The 19,312-nt window shown below is 34.9% G+C and overlaps 1 protein-coding gene across 1 annotated transcript; it reads right to left on the minus strand.

The window, feature by feature from the left end:
• Positions 1 to 2,672: 2,672 nt before the first annotated feature.
• On the minus strand, positions 2,673 to 19,078 carry LOC128553337 (uncharacterized). The gene is made up of 3 exons (XM_053534474.1): positions 18,956 to 19,078; positions 9,977 to 10,327; positions 2,673 to 3,047 (listed from the first exon to the last, which is right to left on the minus strand). Exons 1-3 carry the CDS (start codon positions 18,996 to 18,998, stop codon positions 2,725 to 2,727), a joined length of 717 nt encoding a protein of 238 aa, XP_053390449.1. The 5' UTR covers positions 18,999 to 19,078; the 3' UTR covers positions 2,673 to 2,724.
• Positions 19,079 to 19,312: the final 234 nt, after the last annotated feature.

Genomic DNA, 19,312 nt, shown 5'->3' on the forward strand with positions numbered 1-19,312 from the left:
TGTTCTAATTTCGCGATGAGGCCTTCTTTGGACGTATGCCGTCGGCATCCTGAATATACGTCGTCTGTGTTATATGTACTATTTTTTTTCATACATACCAACAATATATCCACATGTTTTATTTCATCCCAAAATCTCACTGAACGCTGTGAATTACAGCAGTAACAAGGATTTGAGCCCATTTCGGACATTAAATTAATAATAATAAAAAAGGATGCCATTGGTATTCTGAACATCCGCCGACAATGTAATATGTAGTCTTTTTTAACAAACATACCAAAAATATATCGATATCGTGAAATGCATCCTAAAGCCCACATGAGAAGTTGTGAATAACAGCAGCTTGAACAAGCCCTCTTGCTGAGACATTGAAAGACAAAAACATTATAACAAGAACAGCTTTGAAAATTTTTCGATGGCCAATAATCATTAAGCATAAATTGATAAAATTGATTTCATATTGTATTTTGCGCAACTTCCGACTACTGTTGTTACTGCCATAACTTCCAACAGTAGCATCAGTAATAAATTATTGTTGTTGTTGCTAAAACTGCCAACGGTAACAGCAGTAATACTGTTGTTACTGCTATAACTTTACAACAGTAATAGCAGTAATACTGCTGCTACTGCTATAACTTCCAGCAGTAGTAGCAGTAACACTGCTCTTACTGCTATAACGTTATAGCAGTAATAGCAGTAATACTGCTGTTACTGCTCTACTGCTAACTTCAAGCTGGTAGTTAATGTACTGATACATTAACATCATATAAGTACAACCAAGAAGACTAGTACACTACATTGCTTACAAATATCATACGTTGTAAAAAGTGCATGTCATATTTTGATGTTAACTGAAAGTATTGATATGCATCATAATAAACAATATTTGATAAATTTCAATCTGTTTTTGGAAACATGTGTTTATTTATGAAACTCGTGGATAAATAAATAAATATATAAGTGACACAGTTACTCCTTTCTTCCTGTAACTTTAGACAAAAACGAATGTACAGTTATAAACAAAGTTTACAGAACTTTACAGTACATTAGTTAGGCGTAAGAAGGTTATGATAACGAAGACGGGCACATTTCTTTAAGCAAAATACTAACAGGAAGGACTGTTGAGAGAAAGGCTGTGTCTAACTGTATATCAGCAGATATTTTAGGTAATGAAAGTGGTGTACAAAGTGAAATGTTGATATTAAATTCTCCAAGGGCTGGTGAAGCTGGAAAATGACAAATTAATACGAGTTGTCCGGACAGACAAACGTGCAGTAAAGTGCTTCTGTTGTCAGAATATAGGGATCAACGTAAGGCACCGACCTAACAAATATGTGGATAAAAAAAAACTATATGGAAACGAAGGTCGACTGGATCAAATAATATTGGAGTGCTGACCCATGCAACAGAAGGGAGGTCTTGTAAGCACATATAAAACGAACTTTAAGACTTAAGTATGTCTAGAAAAGAGATGGTAAGCAATGTTGCCCAAGCAACTAAGAAAGCCATGTAGTTAAGTCTAGAACAAGCAGATTGTATCTAAGTTTGACAAAGGCACACCAACGATCTATGGTGCATCACAGGCCTGATGTCAGTTTAGCGTTAGGAAGGAGTAGTTGTCCGGGGCACAGGGAAATCCTTTTATAACAGAAGCCGGGGAGGTCAAAATATGTGGTATCCCACTTCTGCGAGGGAACTGTTGAGAAGGCGGGTAGATAACACTATTACTGATGAGAAACATTGAGCATTTCGTTTCAGTCTCAGACACTTTGTGCCAGCCTCTCCCATCCGCCGCCCCTGCTGTCAGTCACTACCTTGTAGACTTTAAAAAACTGTTTATAAATCTCAAACATAAAAAGAATGTTTTGCTACAATGTAAGAATATTTTTTCCTTTCAGTGAAATAAAAGTAAAGTTTGTTTACTTCGAGCTTTTGAAGACGACTTTGTGGTCCAAGGAATACAAGAATTGTTTCGAGCTAAGTGTTACGCAGTCAAATTTGCCAAAAGAGCCAGAAAAGCATTAGTTATGTGATATTTTAAACACTACAAGAGATGTGTCCCGAAGTTTGGTAAATAAATTGAAGACAATATGAGGAACATGCACAATCCGCTCTTTCGTTTGTCTGTCCTGTGTGGTACAAATAGTTGATTTTGTCATAACTTTACAACTACAAGATTTTTTTCATAGAACCTTGAATACAGATATAAAGCATTACGTAAAATATACAGACTATTGTATTTTTTCCTTAATCCGTCTGTCACAATTTATATTATAGGTCTTTGTTAACTTGAATTGTATTTTTATGGCAGCTAATATAACTAAGTCCCCATCAGGTAGGGTACAGTTATTGTTGGGTACTAACCTATAGTAATTCTGCATTAGCTTCCTTTAAAGGCATATTATATATGATTATATAATTTGGTAGGTGTCGTTATTGTAAACATTTTAAACAACATGTTTTTTTTTGTGGATTACATATCATGCTGCCGTTTTGTATTATCACAAGTATTAGGGATTCACCTAGAGTAAAATAATTATATTTACACTAACCTGTATTTGGTTAAACATTATGTACAAAACAAAATATACACTGTTTTATGTATTTTATTTTTTTTAGCTTTTATGTGTTATTTGTTTTTGTCTGCTGTTGTCTTGTGAGTGCGTGCGTGCGTGCGTGTGTGTGTGTCTTGTCCTTCTTTTACAAAAAAGACAGAAATAAATACTAACATATTACTGTGAATATGAACTCATCACTGTAGTCAGAAGTCAAGCCTGTAACACCATCTCCAGATTCTGTTGCACTGCATTTAAATCTCTTGTTGGCATCTTCCTTTGTCACAGACATTATAGTCAGTGTTTTGTTTAAAACTCCATATTTATATCTATTGTTGGATGGATTCGTAATATCATTTACTTTCCAGTTGAACGTGACATTAAGGGTGTGGTTTGTTGGGTTGGTTGTCGATGAACTGGCGCATGAAAGTTGACAGTCTTTTCCAAGAACATTGTTGTTATCATGTGAAAGAGTTGCTTTTTGTGGTTTACCTGAAATTGTATAAGAATAGTTTTGCTACTCCAGATTTTAACGTGTAGCAAGGACATATACCATTTTTCCAGTGCATAGTATGGGTATATGTTCCAGTCTTAGGGTTCAAAACATGTCGAAAACTTCCAGATATCGTCAAAATGCTGAACTATTCTACGTTCGAAAACTGCCCTGCTACCTTAGAACTACATAACTAACTCAGGTACCCAATCTTGGTCTCAAATGGCGTCCAGGACCTATACCTACACGTTCATGTAGGCTATGGCTATATTTCTTTGGCGCAGAACTCGACCTTCAAGATAGTTTTAATATTGTTTAAGTGCGAACACAGCCTGGTAACTTATTACCATTTTTAAACTACCCTTATGCTACCAAAAGTACAAGATCTCAACCAGGACCTATATATATACGGCCATATCATTATGTAAAAAATTCGAGTTAGTCAGTTGAAATGTCCAGTTACACATCTCGAAATTTCGAGTTAATAAATAATATCCAACTGGCATTAATGGTTTTGCTATTTCTATAAACATATTCGCAGAATTCATTTTAACAAATATATGGGTGTGAATTTAAATAAATAAACAAAAAGTTTAGTTCAAATTAAAGTTTGAACTGTAAATCACATAAGTTTCATTTTCAAGAATTGAACACTATATTTAATGTCTTAAAAGTGCATGTTTTGTTCAGCATGAACATAAATATCTTTGACAGATGTACAAAGACAGAACATGTCGTTCTGTTGTAATGACTGCCTGATAAGCGGTCATAGATGAGTTTCAGTAAGACACGGTTCGAATCCCGCACCATACGAAACAGAAGTTTTATAAAGATCAATCACAATCATTGCCTACATACAGGGACCCGTTATAGGAAGCTGACTGCTTAACTTTTCATTTCCCTCATCGAACATAATAAATAATGATACATGTATCGTTATATTTGGACTCAGCTTTCAAAGGAGCTTTTATATAATTAATCATATAGTAGTTCAAACTTACTACTGTAGAAATGAATCAATCATATTGAATTTATTAAAAGAGTTAAATGAAATAATAAAATGCGAGGCTCTGCCGAGCATTTTATCATTTTTTTCCAACGAGTTTGATAAATTCAATGTGGAAAGACACAGATGTAATATTCTTTTCATCACATGTAAGTTTTTGCTGCTGAAACATCAAAATTTCTTCTTTCTTTACCTATTATAGACCAAGTAAATTCGACCATTCTAACATGACTTGATTTGATTGCCAGTTAAACAAGAAAAGGACAACCGGTTCATTATTCCACGGGTAAATGTAGTCCAGCATGATATTTATTAAAATATTTCAATGAGCATGTAAGAATGAAAACAATCAATGCCTTCTTGTGGTTTATCGTCTAATTTATTACAAGTTCATCGTTCAGATGCTTCAGTATGTAACCACTCGGGGTAACGTTCTCGAGGTTCAATTCCTATGCATCTGAACTCTGAACCGTGATATATTTAACAAATAATCAAAGCCTTCGAGTTGTTTATCGTCTAATTTACCACGGTTCAAAGTTCAGATGCTGTCAATTTCAGTACTTTTATTTTTCATTTTACCCGCCGACCGTTTGCTACAATCGTGCAACATCGGGCATTTCCGTATACTCCGGTAAATACGTAGCATAAAGGCCGAGGTGATCAGATTGCCGTTTGCTAGTGCCAAAAATAAAAGTTTTGCTGTATGGTAGAGGGATTTTGTTTGATCAAGATCAGCAGACGCATGAAAAAAATGTCGGCCTGCATTAATGTAAATAATGTGTGAAATTTATACCATAAGATAATTATCAAACATGAAACTCCTAGCAATATTCTCATGTCAGCTTGAAGTATACCAATAAAATATATAAGAAGACTCTTTGAAAGTACATATAAACAAACATTCAGACACTATATGCCACATGTGCCTTTGACACTGAGGAACACATAATGACATATCCAGTAATAAAAGTTTTCTCGGACTCATAAATTACTAAGTCCAAGAGAAATATTATAAGTCCCATCAAAATGAAGAGTTGTTGTATGAACATCAGCCGACAAGGTCGTTATTTTTTTTACACATTTTTAGCTGAACCAAAATTCCGACTGTTTCGGATTGTCGTATTTTTGTAACATTTAGGTGGCGCTGACATTCTGCAAAATATAGAACAATATTCAAGCAACTGAAACTTAACCAAAGCTACAAAAATATTGATGTTGTTAGTTAAATTACCGCATATCTATGACGAATTAGATTCGAAAAGCCAGTGTGCATAATATTGATCAATTACAATGTCTGTCTTTTAATACTTTGCGTCTCCAGCCAATTGCATGTATGCAGGATGCAGACCTAAACTAGTCATTGCATATCCCCATTTTAATAGCAGTTTTATTCATGTTTATATAATAAACATATGCAATGATCTAATGATATGCCAACTGTTGTATCTGTATAGTTTATTATGAAAAATGTTTCCACACGTCTATTTTTACTACAGAATAGATAGATACAAAAACACAAATAATACATCTTTGGTGACTTTGTAAGTCTATACCTGACATGTTGAAAACTGAAAAACTAAACTGAAACTGGTTTATTTGCTTAAACGCCTATTTCTACATTTAAAACATATTCAATGGCGTTTTACAATACAAGTTGAAATAAAATATTAAATATAAAATATTTTAAATAAGATTAATTAAAACGAATCAGAATAGCAATTATTAATTTAAAGTCAATGATAATACTATATTTTAAAATATTACCAACATACAATTATCACAGACAAACATTAAATTTCTATCACTGTCACCAGCATCACTGTTTAAAACTCAGTCAAAACTTAGAATAATGCAAAGTAGTCTCTGAAGAAATGCGTTTTCAACCTTTTCCTAAAGCAGTCAATTGAAGAACTTTGTCTGATGTTCAACGGCAAATTGTTCCACAACTTTGGAGTCTCTTTTGTTAAACGAAAATGGCACCATGCATACAAGCTACACATAAAGAAAACCACAATATTCTGAGATGATAAGATATAAATCAGTTCAGAATAGTTCATTTGTGAGTTTGTTTTTTATTCTGTACACAAAAAAATAAAAAATAAAAAAAAAAAGAATCCTTTTGAACGTTTTATTTTTATCTATTTGGTCGACTATTCAAAATTGTGGCTTTTATTTTTATCATTTTTATTTGTCCCCCACCCCGATCCATTTTTTTTAAAATCTCTCGTAAAACAGAAAATAAAAAATGCTGGCCCAATGGCTTTATTTTATTCCCACGTCAAACATGTGTTATTATTTAATTTAACACAGGCTTAAATCTATTTTGGATTGGTCAACAACAGTAGCATTAAATACAAGCATTTTATTTCAATTTAGTTTAACTGATCACTGACTTGATTATAGCACTCTTCAAATGCATTAATGAGTTTTTTTCAGCGCGCATTGATTAATCTCCTAGAGGTGCAAATACTTGAGTATATATAACTTGGCTTTGACAATTATAATACAATAACCTTGGTACATGCTGAAATAGTTATATCGATCTACTTCTAAATGCTAATCAATCACCAGAGAAGAAATTTATGCACGCGTTAGTTATTCTCAAGTATGCCATGCGATTTATTAAACCTTTCGTAATTTCAAATGTAATTACCATGACTGTACGCTAAAATAATGCAATACTCATATATTGTAAAATGTAATCGTTAAAACGAACCGTTTGATAACTTAGACGGTATGTATGCATGTAAAAGTGACAAGACATACACTAGATACAATGGTTCGAACCCCTCTCATATATTTTTCAATATTTGTTAAAAAATGGGAAACTTTTTTCTGTGCACACCATCCTCGTGTATAGTATATCGTTCATGCATAAAATTATAAAACCGATCCCACTGTTATCTAGTGCATGCCTTCGGCAAGGCGGTACAACGAAAACAAGTGAATGAAGTATTGCCATGCAATACAAAGTCCCCTACTGGAAGGCACCTTATTGTTTCCACTGTAGCATAACATAATGAACTGATATATGTCAATGATGTATAAACAATATTGTACTATATAAACAATATGTACAACAAAACACTTGGATTAAAATTTGCATACATAAAAACCTATAGTTGCTTTCATATGGACTTATTTTGGCCAATTATGAAAATGTTATCATATAAGTTATCTATAGTAACAACAAAGGGAAATTAATAAAAAAAATCTATTAGAAAAAAAATATATTACAAGTCCACACAAAACTCTTTACCAGGTAGAGATAGGTCAAAATACATCTAAAAAAATCAATGTAACATGCATGTTGTACCATAGAAAAGTGGTCTCGATTTTTCTCTATGGCCAGTAATAAAAAAAGTAACAATATAATCTATTTATAGTAACAACAAAGGGAGGTAATTCTTAAAACAAGGGTGCCTCATGGCAATGAACATTTGTGCCAAGTTACATCAAAATCCCTCCATGCATGGAGAAGAAATGCTCTGGACAAAGTCATTCTTAAATTTAACATTTGACCTCTAAGTATGACCTTGACCTTAAACCTAGAGACCTGGTTCTTGCGCAAGACAATCCGTCTCATAGTGGTGAACATTTGTGCCAAGTTTCATCAAAATCCCTCCATGTATGAAGAAGAAATGCCCCCGACAAAGTCATTTTAGTATCTGACCTTTGGCCTCTGTGACCTTGGCCTTAGACTTAGGGCCCGGGTTTTGTACATGACATGTTGTCTCATCCAGGGAAATATTTGTGCCAACTGATATTTAAATCCTGCCTTGCATGACAAAGTTATAGACCGGACAGGAAAAAATCCTATTGGCATTTGATCTCAAAGTGTGAACCTTGACCTTTAAGCCAGGGTTCTAGGTGTTGTGCATGACATGTTGTCTCATCATGGGAAACATGTGTGCCAAGTAATATTAAAATCCCTTCATGGATGGCAGAGTTATGGACCGGACAGGAAAAAAGCCCTGTTGACATTTGACCTCTAACTGTGACCTTGACCTTTGAGCTAGGGATCTGGATCTTGCATAGACACGTTGTCTCCTCATGGGGAACATTTGTGCCAAGTGATATTAAAATCCCTTAATGAATGACAGAGTTATGGACCGGACACGAAGCAGACCCTGTTCATGCCATGCTTACATTTGACTGCTAAGTGTGACCTTGACCTTTGAGCTAAGGGTCTGAAAGTTGTGTATGACACATTGTCTTATTATGAGGTACCTTTGTGCCAAGTAATATTTAAATCCCTTCATGGACGGGAGAGTTATGGACCGGACAGGAGAAAAGCCCTGTTGACATTTGACCTCCAATTGTGACCATGACCTTTGAGCTAGGGATCCGGGTCTTGTGCATGACACGTCGTCTCCTCATGGGAAACATTTGTGCCAAGTGATATTAAAATCCCTAGATGAAGGGGTCCAGGTCTTGCGCATTACACGTCGTCTTATCATGGGGAACATTTTTGCCAAGTAATATTAAAATCCCATCATGGATGACAGAGATTTGGACCGGACAAGAAACTGCGGGCGGACGGACGGACGGAAGGAAGGACGGACGGTATGACGGAATGACAGAATGACGGAAAAGTGACAGAGATATGGACCGGACAAGAAACTGCGGACGGACGGATTGACGGAATGACAGTGCATTGTGCACTGGATAGATTAAAAACAGATTGAAGATTGTTTTAGCTCAGTCTCTTATTAAAAGAACAATAGATATAGCTTCTCATGAATTAAAGTAATTTTAAAACAAAAAAATTGAATGTCAATGGAATTAATGAACGGGATTCGAACCTATTTTGTTTGGATCTGAAACCGGACTGCTGTACCTACTGCGCAACTAAGCCATTTTACAAATGCTGTCTGCTAACTTAATGACAATGGGACTACCCTTTGAATGAACTCGTCCAAAGATCAGAATCAAAGGTCAGTGACGAACTATAATTATATTGGCCCTTGAAATATATAAAAACTAAACAAGCATACAAAAACGCCAGATAATTCTCTTTCTCTGCGTTCTCTCTCTGACTAAGAATACAATTTAAGATGGATGCTTTGATATTTTGTTTTGATTTGTAAGAGAATGTCGATAATACTCCTGTTCTGTGTATCATGATCTGCATACCCTTGAGGAGTATTTTTAAGCCCCCGCTCTGAGGGTTTGCTATCGAATGCAGTATTTCGGCATTATATGACTGAACACAAAGAAATTTGTATTAACCCTTATACATGTGTATTCTAATAGATGTTGCACGTTTACTGTGGAACTAGGCATTGCATTACATACCTCCTTTAATTACATATTTTTCATTAATTTATCGATATGTTAGAGGGAAATATATCTGGTATTTCCAGAGTTAAAAACATCAAATATAAAATATGTTTTTCATTGGTAAGAAACTATTTAATGGGTAAATTTAGTCAAACATGAAATAAAAAGAAAATTTGTTTGTTTTACATGTAAGATCAAAATATCCTTCACACATGAACATTATAAGTTACATTTGACACTTGGCTATTCCAGTCGTGAAAATATTGCATCTGTTGTTCACTCATGAAAGATATTTCGATCTTACGCTAAAACACACAAGTATTCTCTATATTTGTGTTTCCGTATTAAAATACATGTAGATTTAAATAGATTGATATATCATAAATGCAAGTAGTTCGTTCCGCAAAATTTATATTATTAAACTTGCCTGAAAAAGACTAATAATCTGTGTGTTCGAAACCCGTTTCGTTACTTGAGATCAAACAGAAGTTAGATATCAAAAGAGAGACTAGACAGATTTTAGGTATTTTAAAGAAAGCTTTTCGTTAAAGTAACCTGTAGGTTAGAAAAAAAACCTAAGTCATTAAATATGTCTTACGTATCATTGTACTATTAAAAGATATTATTTATTACACTTACCTAACACAAATAATATGGAACACATTTCTGTATACAAGTCTGCTCCTCCTTTTTTATATTGAAGGCTATATACTCCTCCATCTTGTGTGTGTACACCATTAGTCTTTAACGTGAAATTTCCACTACTTGCATCTCCAATGAACTTTGACTCTAAAAATGACCTTTCAATTTGAAGGTGATTATTATAAAACGTTGCGGCATAGAGGTTACTATTATTGAATGCTGCTACTGTATACACAAGTACTCCATCAAATGTTTGTAAGGTGGTCTGAAAACCTATGATAGCTGGTTGTCCTGATTTGATGTATATGCCTGGAATTACTTTACCACTACGACACTGCCATCCAATAACTGAAAACGAAAAACAGAATATTAATGTGACTTTATGAATGAAGTCTATGTTATAAAAAATGCGCTTGAAGCAAATTTGAATTAAATTTTTAAAGACAATTTGTCAAGGGGTAACAAGTTTATTGTCTGATTAGCTGTTCACATTTTGTGATTTTTTTTAAAATAGACAATAGATGAAACAAAATAAACCTACTCGATTTGTTTATTTGAGAATGGCTGTAAACAAATTAATAAAGTTATTTTTGTAACAGATATATGTGGGGAAATTGGCAGTTACTTGTAGAATCTAGGATTATTGCTTAGGGTAACTGTCCGCCAATACATAACTGAAATACTGTTAAACCGAAGACAAAAGTTACTATATAATTAAGTGTTCCCCAAAACAAGTGATGGAGGTATTGCCAGACCTAATTGTTAAATGCCTTCTGTTCTTAAAATAGATTGCATCCAATGAGGTGCATATTGGAACAGGTTTGAAAATGTCTTGGAATCAATGATCGGTAATATCTGTCACACGTCTTAACATTATTTTAAAGATTTAAAGTCAGTTTCATAAAAATGGTTAGAAATTAGAAGAAAAAACAATTTAAAGGGAGTAAATAGCAAGCTGGGAAGAATACACCGAGTCATGATTTATCATAAAGTTTATTATAATGATAGAGAACTAGTGAAAGTTATGTGGAGCATGGAGCTACACGGCAAAGAGCTAAGCATGTTTGTTTGAGGTCAGTTACAAAACATGAGTGAAATGAACCTATCATCATTTGTTTTAAACAATCAAAATGGTTACTAAACTATGGTGGCTGATTTGTGCTCTTTCGTTATTTCGTTCTGTCGCAGACGACTAACGTCGTTATGGCGCTCCGACGAATGTCGCCCCGCCGAACGTCGCCCAGCCGAATGTCGCCCGCCATAGGTCGCCCAGCCAAACGTCGCCGTTCCGCCTTCGAATTGACATGAATGTATTAAGCAAATGGAAATAATATAAGATTTTTTCACTGGTGTTAGGTGCAGATGGTAATATCCGGCTCGAGGGTAACTGTTTTAGGCTGTAACGAGGCTCCAGTAACGAGGCACCGCCGAGTTACCGCTTAAACAGTTACCTGAGAGCCGGATATTTCCATCTACACCTTCCACCAGTGATTGAATCTTTTTTCTTGCATGCCATGTCCAACAAATAATAGTAAAAATAAATTAAAACAAATGATTTTCTTATAGCACTTTTTTCTTACAGCAGCGTAAAAAACGGAGCGAACTTTACGTCCGTAAACAGGAAGTACGTCATGACGTTACATGACGAAAACAACGCAATAGTTCCGGTTTTGTTTCATCATCTGCGGTAAAAAGTTTATGTTTTTTTCTGTTAAATGACGTTTTTTTGAATCAAGAAATATATTATAAGAAACAATGATAAACTATCAAAGTATTGGGGAACATTAGTCAGTTACTTCCCCTGATTATGTCCAAGAAGTAGATTGGTCCTTCTTCTGTTTTTATCGTTCACTTCTGTGTAATTTTCAAAAGCAATATCTATATTAAATTTCATTGGATTGGAAAATGATCAAGGACAGGTTTCCTTTCAGTGGCCCTCTGCTAAATTTAGTTTTGATTAATCATTTTTATTTAGAAACCTACAAATAAAAAGCATATTTATTTTGATCAACCGCAACATCTTGGATATAGGTTATAACGAAAAAGTCAGAGGAATCCGACTGACAGGGACCAATGTAATAGTTGGTTATCCTTGCGCTTTATCATACAACTTTTCTAGGGAAGTAACAAGCTAATGTTCCTCTTTGATTTTATCCTTTTTTACGTTAAACATAATTAGAACTACACAAATCTACTATACAGATGTAGTTTGTTATACGTCATTTACTGCACGAGGGTCATCTTACACCCCGGGCTGTAAGATAGAGTTTTCCAGCATCGGTGAAATCACCAGAATCCCAGTCTGGTATGCAAGAAAAGGTGGACATTCGGTGGGGCGAAGTTCGATGGGGCGACGTTCGGCGGGACAACGTTTATCGTAGCGACGTTCGGCGGGGCGACATTTGGCGGGGCGTCATAACGACGTTTGTCGTTGTGTTGCTGCGACAGAACGAAATAACGAAATGGCATATATCAGCCACCATACTAAACACATTTTATTACTTTCTCCATTTACTTATCTCAAATGTCTAAACTGGTTGCCTAGTATCACTCAAATTAACATTTGAATCGAATCAACGAGAAGAAAATAAAATTAATAAGGCCATACCTTAAGGTACGAGTTGTCTGGATTTTGTGAACCTTCAACCTATATCAGTTAGGAACTCGGCCCCTAATTTATTGAAAATCATTTTTTAAGAAATAATTTATAGTAAAAGAGTGCTTTAACACTATTTATGCACGATGGGCGGTTATACGTCGGGCGTAATAATTTCACGAGGGCGCAGCCCGAGTGAAAATTATTTGTACAACATAGTACTGCCCGAATGTTTAAATAGTGTTAAAACACGGTTTTGCTATAAATTATTTCAAATCTAATATGCCTTTAATCCAAAACAGTAGATAAAATATAGTAGCGTTCTTTCTTGGTCGCAACAAAAACTTTGACGCCAACGCACGTTAACGTCACGCCATTCTAGCGTAAGCGTGTTTTAACAGAGACAAGCATACTAAGTATTAGAATAATAACGCAATCATCTCTGATATATGAAATAAACGGTGAAATAATTATTCTTCCTTGTGTTTTGTTTTGGTTTGTTTTGTTTTCTGCCAGGCAATGTAGGGATAATACACGCTTTTTGTGTATTTACGTCTGCATAAAACAAACGTGTATTGTCGCTATTCTTGCATAAAAAACATTACACGACGACTTAATGCATTGTTTTCATATGTGATGACTTTACGATTCTGGTACATTTTGGTTACCATTCGGTTGTTCTTGGAAACGGTAAACATGTTTTAAATATCCATAACCAGGTCACACAGATCAACAACACTACCAAAAGCGTGATTTGAAGGTTTTTGAGCATCTTATTTTTATTTCTAGTTATTACAAACGTTATATTACCCATAATTTTGCATATAACTTAAAAATTTGATTAACAAGAACACAATTTTAAGAATAATAAATTTACATTTGAATTATTTTGAGTACGAACACATTTAGAGTATGGATGAGTAGGAGGGTAGTGACTAGCTTTCAAGGTTTATTATATGAATTCTGCGAAAAATCAGGTAAAAACATACCGACTGATAGTAGCAAAAATCATAAATATAATACCTAAAAACGAGCAATAGCACAAGTTACACGCGATACTTATTTATTCACAGTTATTTACAATAATGTGTGCCATTCACTAAAGAATGGGGCTGGTTGTTTGGGGACTATACCCATTTTATTAGTGTTGGGTAGCCTATCTAAAGGTTTAGATTGCTGAAAATTACATTCACCCTCTTGGAACCAACAATCTAGCTAAAAGGTAGCTGTGTGAAGTTGGCTAAACAAACAACATACGACATACGACATTCGAAAATTTTGAATGTCGTTCATTGCACGACATACGACATTCGAACATTTTGAATGTCGTTCATTGCGCAACATACGACATTCGAAAATTTTGAATGTCGTCCATTGCGCGACATACGACATTCGAACTTCGACCAAAAATTTTAAATGTCGTTCAGTGCGTGACATACGACATTCGAAAATTTTTAATGTCGTTCATTGCGCGACATACAACATACGACATTCGAACTTGCGACATACGACATTCAAACTTTGACCAAAAAATTTGAATGTCGTTCAGTGCGCGGCATACGACAAAACGACATTCGAAAATTTTGAATGTCGTCCATTGCGCGACATACGACATTCGAAAATTTTGAATGTCGTTCATTGCGTGACATACGACATACCACATTCGAACTTTGACCAAACAATTTGAATGTCGTTCATTGCGCGACATACGACATTCGAAAAGTTTGAATGTCGTCCATTGCGCGACATACGACATACGACATTCGAACTTCGAAAAAGAAATTGAATGTCGTTCATTGCGCAACATACGACATTCGGAAATTTTGAATGTCGTTCATTGCGCAACATACGACATTCGAACTTTGACCAAAAAATTTGAATGTCGTTCAGTGCGCGCCATACGAAATACGACATTCGAAAATTTTGAATGTCGTTCATTGCGCGACATACGACATTCGAAAATGTTCGTATGTCGTATGTCGCGCAATGACGACATTCAAAATTTTCGAATGTCGTATTTCGTATGTCGCGCAATGACGACATTCAAAATTTTCGAATGTCGTATTTCGTATGTCGCGCACTGAACGACATTCAAATTTTTTGGTCAAAGTTCAAATGTCGTATGTCGTATGTCGAGCAATGGACGATATTCAAAATTTTCGAATGTCGTATGTCGCGCAATGAACGACATTCAATTCTTTGGTCAAAGCTCGAATGCCGTATGTCGTATGTCGCACAACGGACGACATTCAAAATTTTTGGTCAAAGTTCGAATGTCGTATGTCGTGCAATGGACGACATTCAAAATTTTCGAATGTCGTCTGTCGCGCACTGACCGACATTCAATTTTTTTTCAAGTTCGAATGTCGTATGTTGTATGTCGCGCAATGAACGTCATTCAAAATTTTCGGGTGCCGTATGTCGTATGTCGCGCAATGAACGACATTCAAAATTTTCGAATGTCGTATGTCACGCAATGAACGAAATTCAAAATTTTCGAATGTCGTATGTCGCGCACCGAACGACATTCAAGTTTTTTGGTCAAAGTTCGAATGTCGTATGTCGCGCACTGAACGACATTTAATTTTTGGTCAAAGTTCGAATGTCGTATGTCACGCAATGGACGACATTCAAAATTTTCGAATGTCGTATGTCGCGCACTGAACGACTTTCAAAATTTTCGAATGTCGTATGTCGCGCACTGAACGACATTCAAATTTTTTGATCAAAGTTCGAATGTCGTATGTCGCGCAATGGACGACATTCAAAATTTTTGAATGTCGTATGTCGTATGTTGCGCACTGAACGACATTTAAATTTTTTGGTCAAAGTTCGAATGTCGTATGTCACGCACTGAACGATATTCAAATTTTTTGGTCAAAGTTCGAATGTCGTATGTCGTATGTCTCGCACTGAACGACATTCAAATTTTTTGGTGAAAGTTCGAATGTCGTATGTCGTATGTCGCGCAATGGACGAAATTCAAAATTTTGGAATGTCGTATGTCGCGCAATGGACGACATTCAAAATTTTTGAATGTCGTATGTTGTATGTCGCGCACTGAACGACATTCAAATTTTTTGGTCAAAGTTCGAATGTCGTATGTCGTGCAATGGATGACATTTAAAATTTTCAAATGTCGTATGTCGTATGTCGCGCACTGAACGACATTCAATTTTTTTTCAAGTTCAAATGTCGTATGTTGTATGTCACGCAATGAACGACATTCAAAATTTTTGAATGTCGTATGTCGTATGGCGCACAATGAACGACATTCAAAATATTCGAATGTCGTATGTCGCGCAATAAACGACATTCAAAATTTTCGAATGTCATATGTCGTATGTCGTTTGTTTAGCCAACTTACACAGCTCTAAAAGGTTGTACAATTTTGGTAGAGATGTTTTATAAAGGGAGTGAACTCTAAGAGAAGCTAGTGCGTACATTGATGGGGGCAGTACGTTTGTGGTTGGAAACTGATAAGATAAACATACTATGGATTACATTGTATCTATAATGCTACAAGAAGAGATTGTTATGGAAGAAACAAGACGCAGATGCCAAATATCAGTGTGCGCAAAAATACATACATATGTCCCTGGCAAAGCATTTCAAAAATAAAAATCGGGTATTAACAGCACGTGAATTGCCTTGTTTGCACACGATTTTTCTCCCGTTAATACATGGGCGGATCCAGTGAAAAAAAGTAGTTTTTATGCAAGAATATCGGTTTATCACCGATCAATTACTAAATTAGGTGAGCCTAACATGAGAAAAATGAATCCACAAAAGTCGCGAAGGAGTTCTTTCCGGGTACTAATCGTAAGCTTTAAAATGTATCATAATTATACGAAGTTAGAAGATTCAAGACAATGTACAACGAAGATTAAAGTCTACGAAAACTATTTATTTAAGTTATTAAAACTTGTGTTATAACACTCGATAGAAAATACCACTTTTTCTGCGACGAAAGACATTCATGTACTTAAAAGATATTTACGGTATTGTATATACCTAAACTATGAAAAAAAAAAAAAACATTATTTATTAAACCTTCGCTGAAAGTGTGACAGTCACAATTAGAACAAGTGTCGTAGCGTTCGATTACGTCTAAAAATCGAGCATAGATGCAAAATTCATACAATCTAGTTACTCAAAATGTTCGCAGCAAGGAAACGTGCACAGTAACTTAAAGAGACAGTGATCACAGAAGCGTACGTAGAATAAATATTGAAATTCAATGTAACTGACTTTCAGGTTAATGTCCAGGTTGAAGTTGTGATCAAATTGCATGTTGTTTTAAGTCCCTACCGGTAGAACACCGGAGGGAACTATAAGAATACCTTCCTTCCGTTCGTCCGTCCGTCTGTCTTTTCGTGCTTACAATTACATACTTAGATAGCTATAGGAACAATAGGTAACTGTACTTTTTCCTTGATGTCATTCATTCGGTAAGCTTTTATGTGGTTACTTTTCTTTTAGATAGAGATAGATAGATAGATTTATTTCTGTGTACAATGTACTTATTCATGGCAATATAAATAACAGCATACAGATAACAATGAACAGGTATGCATGTTAAATAAAGCCATGTCATATACATTATAACACAAAGAATGACACAAAAAAGAGAAAGAAATCATCTCTTATTTCCATTGTGGTCCTTGTGTAGTATAATATGGTATGACATGAGAAGACATATCACAGAAAAAAACGAAAGACTTAGGTTATCACAATTCATAGATATAAAATTATAAAAAAAAAACTAACATTATCACAATAGATGGATTAAAAAGTAAGTCTATATAACTGAGATTATGTATCTCAGTTTTACGTGGTTAAAGGAACAATAGAGAGAACAAACGAGTAGCCACATAAATACCCAGATGTAGGAACGTACGCAAATTTGGCTGGATCTTGCGATAACTCATAAAATATTTAACTCATAAATATTCAAGCTGGTTCCATAAAACTTGGGCAATATATAGATTATGCACGTACATGAGTTATGCTTGTAGGTCAAGGTCATTATAAAAGGTCAAGTAAAAATGTTTCTGCTCCATAACTTTTATATGCATTGATGGATTATCTTAGTGTCATCGCATGATCTATTTTTGTCGGTTAAAGGTCGATGTCACTGTTCAAGGTCAAGTAAAATTTGTTTCCGCTCCATTATTTTTAATTGCATTCAATGAGTCTTCTACAGAGTCTCTAGTTCTACAGAGAAATGTTTCCCATAATAAGATAATGTGTCGCGCACATGACCCATGGTTGTCGGTCAAAGGTCAAGGTCACTATTGAAGGTCAAGTAAAAATGTGTTTCTGCTCCATTACTTTTTATTGCATTGAAGATTTTTTAGTACTGCACAGAAATGTTTCCTTTGATTAGACTACGTGTCAAACACATGACCCATGGTTGTCGGTCAAAGGTCAAGGTCAATATTGAAGGTCAGTAAAATTGATTTTTCACCGGAAGGGGACTTCTGTATTGCCACTGCAATACTCGGTCACTTGTTTAGTAATCTGGCTGAATTAGGATTTCGAATATAGTCGTGCTCTCATGTAAACGTCCTAGAACGTTTGATATCGGTTGGTTTTGTACGATTTGTGCGTTTTACTATTAGTTATTGACCTGTGATGTTGTAAAAAAAACCGACATGATCTAAGTGTAGGTTTGTCGCTCGGCCTATTGTCTACTTAACTCAATACAAAGGTATACGTTATAGCAGGAACTTAGGGGAGCAATGGCCTGGTGGGTGGATAAGGTTTTAACCCTTCAACTCGGTGGTCATGGGTTCCACTCCAATTAGGGTCATGACTACTTCTTCTTATGCCCACCTAAAACAGTACTGATTTCTTTTCAGGAAGCAGAATCGAAAATGAGTCTATTAGTTTCAAGCTTCCATCACAACTATAATACTATAATAAAGGAATTTGAACTAAAGTAAGAGTTCAGGGAATGTGTGATTCCCAAAGAAAAAAAAACAGCAAAAAGCAAAATATTTTGGAAATCTGTAAAGATTTAATGGCAAGATACTTTTTACAAATACAGTTTACTTAACTTAATCGGACAATCAATTAAAAAAATCCAGAAAGCATTCGCATTGCTGGTCATTTTAGTTTTAATATTCTAGTCGTTTATAAGTAGAACAATCATGACCCTTTATATTCTGACCAAAAACAGCTAATAGATCTTTAGGAGAAGGAATGAAAGACTTAGAACAAGTATGAGACGTAGATTTGTGGGTGATCATTAACAATCTGACTGAAGAAAACAGACACTGATCACATTGTCTGTGAAAATGCTATCATGACAGGATGAAATTTGTCGTTCTTTAGTCTGAATTAATCATATCAAAAACAGTTTGATGTTACAATACCTGCATTTAAACTCCCAAGCAAAAACAAGACTAGGAATAGCATCTTATTTAATATCCATTCAGTTTAAATTAAACATGTAAACCTTCAAACGAAACACCCAGATATAGTACGATATATATAAAGCTACTCTTTAAACAATGAAGTTTCATTTCTGTACGTATTTAAAGTGTATCATATAACAATCGCATATTGCATCAAGGTATTTATCGCGCAGGTATCTTTATCAAGTTTTTATCAGTCATATTGTATTGACAATAACTTCAATTTAACTACGATTTTAAAATATTCAATTTTTCTATAATAGATAATTATAATCATTACCTGACATGGACAAACTATGTCAAACCGAGTCAGAA

Source organism: Mercenaria mercenaria, unplaced genomic scaffold (assembly GCF_021730395.1).
Source record: "Mercenaria mercenaria strain notata unplaced genomic scaffold, MADL_Memer_1 contig_3718, whole genome shotgun sequence".
Classification (NCBI taxonomy): domain Eukaryota; kingdom Metazoa; phylum Mollusca; class Bivalvia; order Venerida; family Veneridae; genus Mercenaria; species Mercenaria mercenaria.

Coding starts and splice junctions, on each gene's coding strand:
- LOC128553337 (XM_053534474.1), bottom strand. CDS start 18,998: ATGCTATTCCTAGTCTTGTTTTTGCTTGGGAGTTTAAATGCAG. Junction 10,328..18,955: donor GCTTGGGAGTTTAAATGCAG/GTATTGTAACAT, acceptor TTTCGTTTTCAG/TTATTGGATGGCAGTGTCGT. Junction 3,048..9,976: donor TTCCATATTATTTGTGTTAG/GTAAGTGTAATA, acceptor ATACAATTTCAG/GTAAACCACAAAAAGCAACT.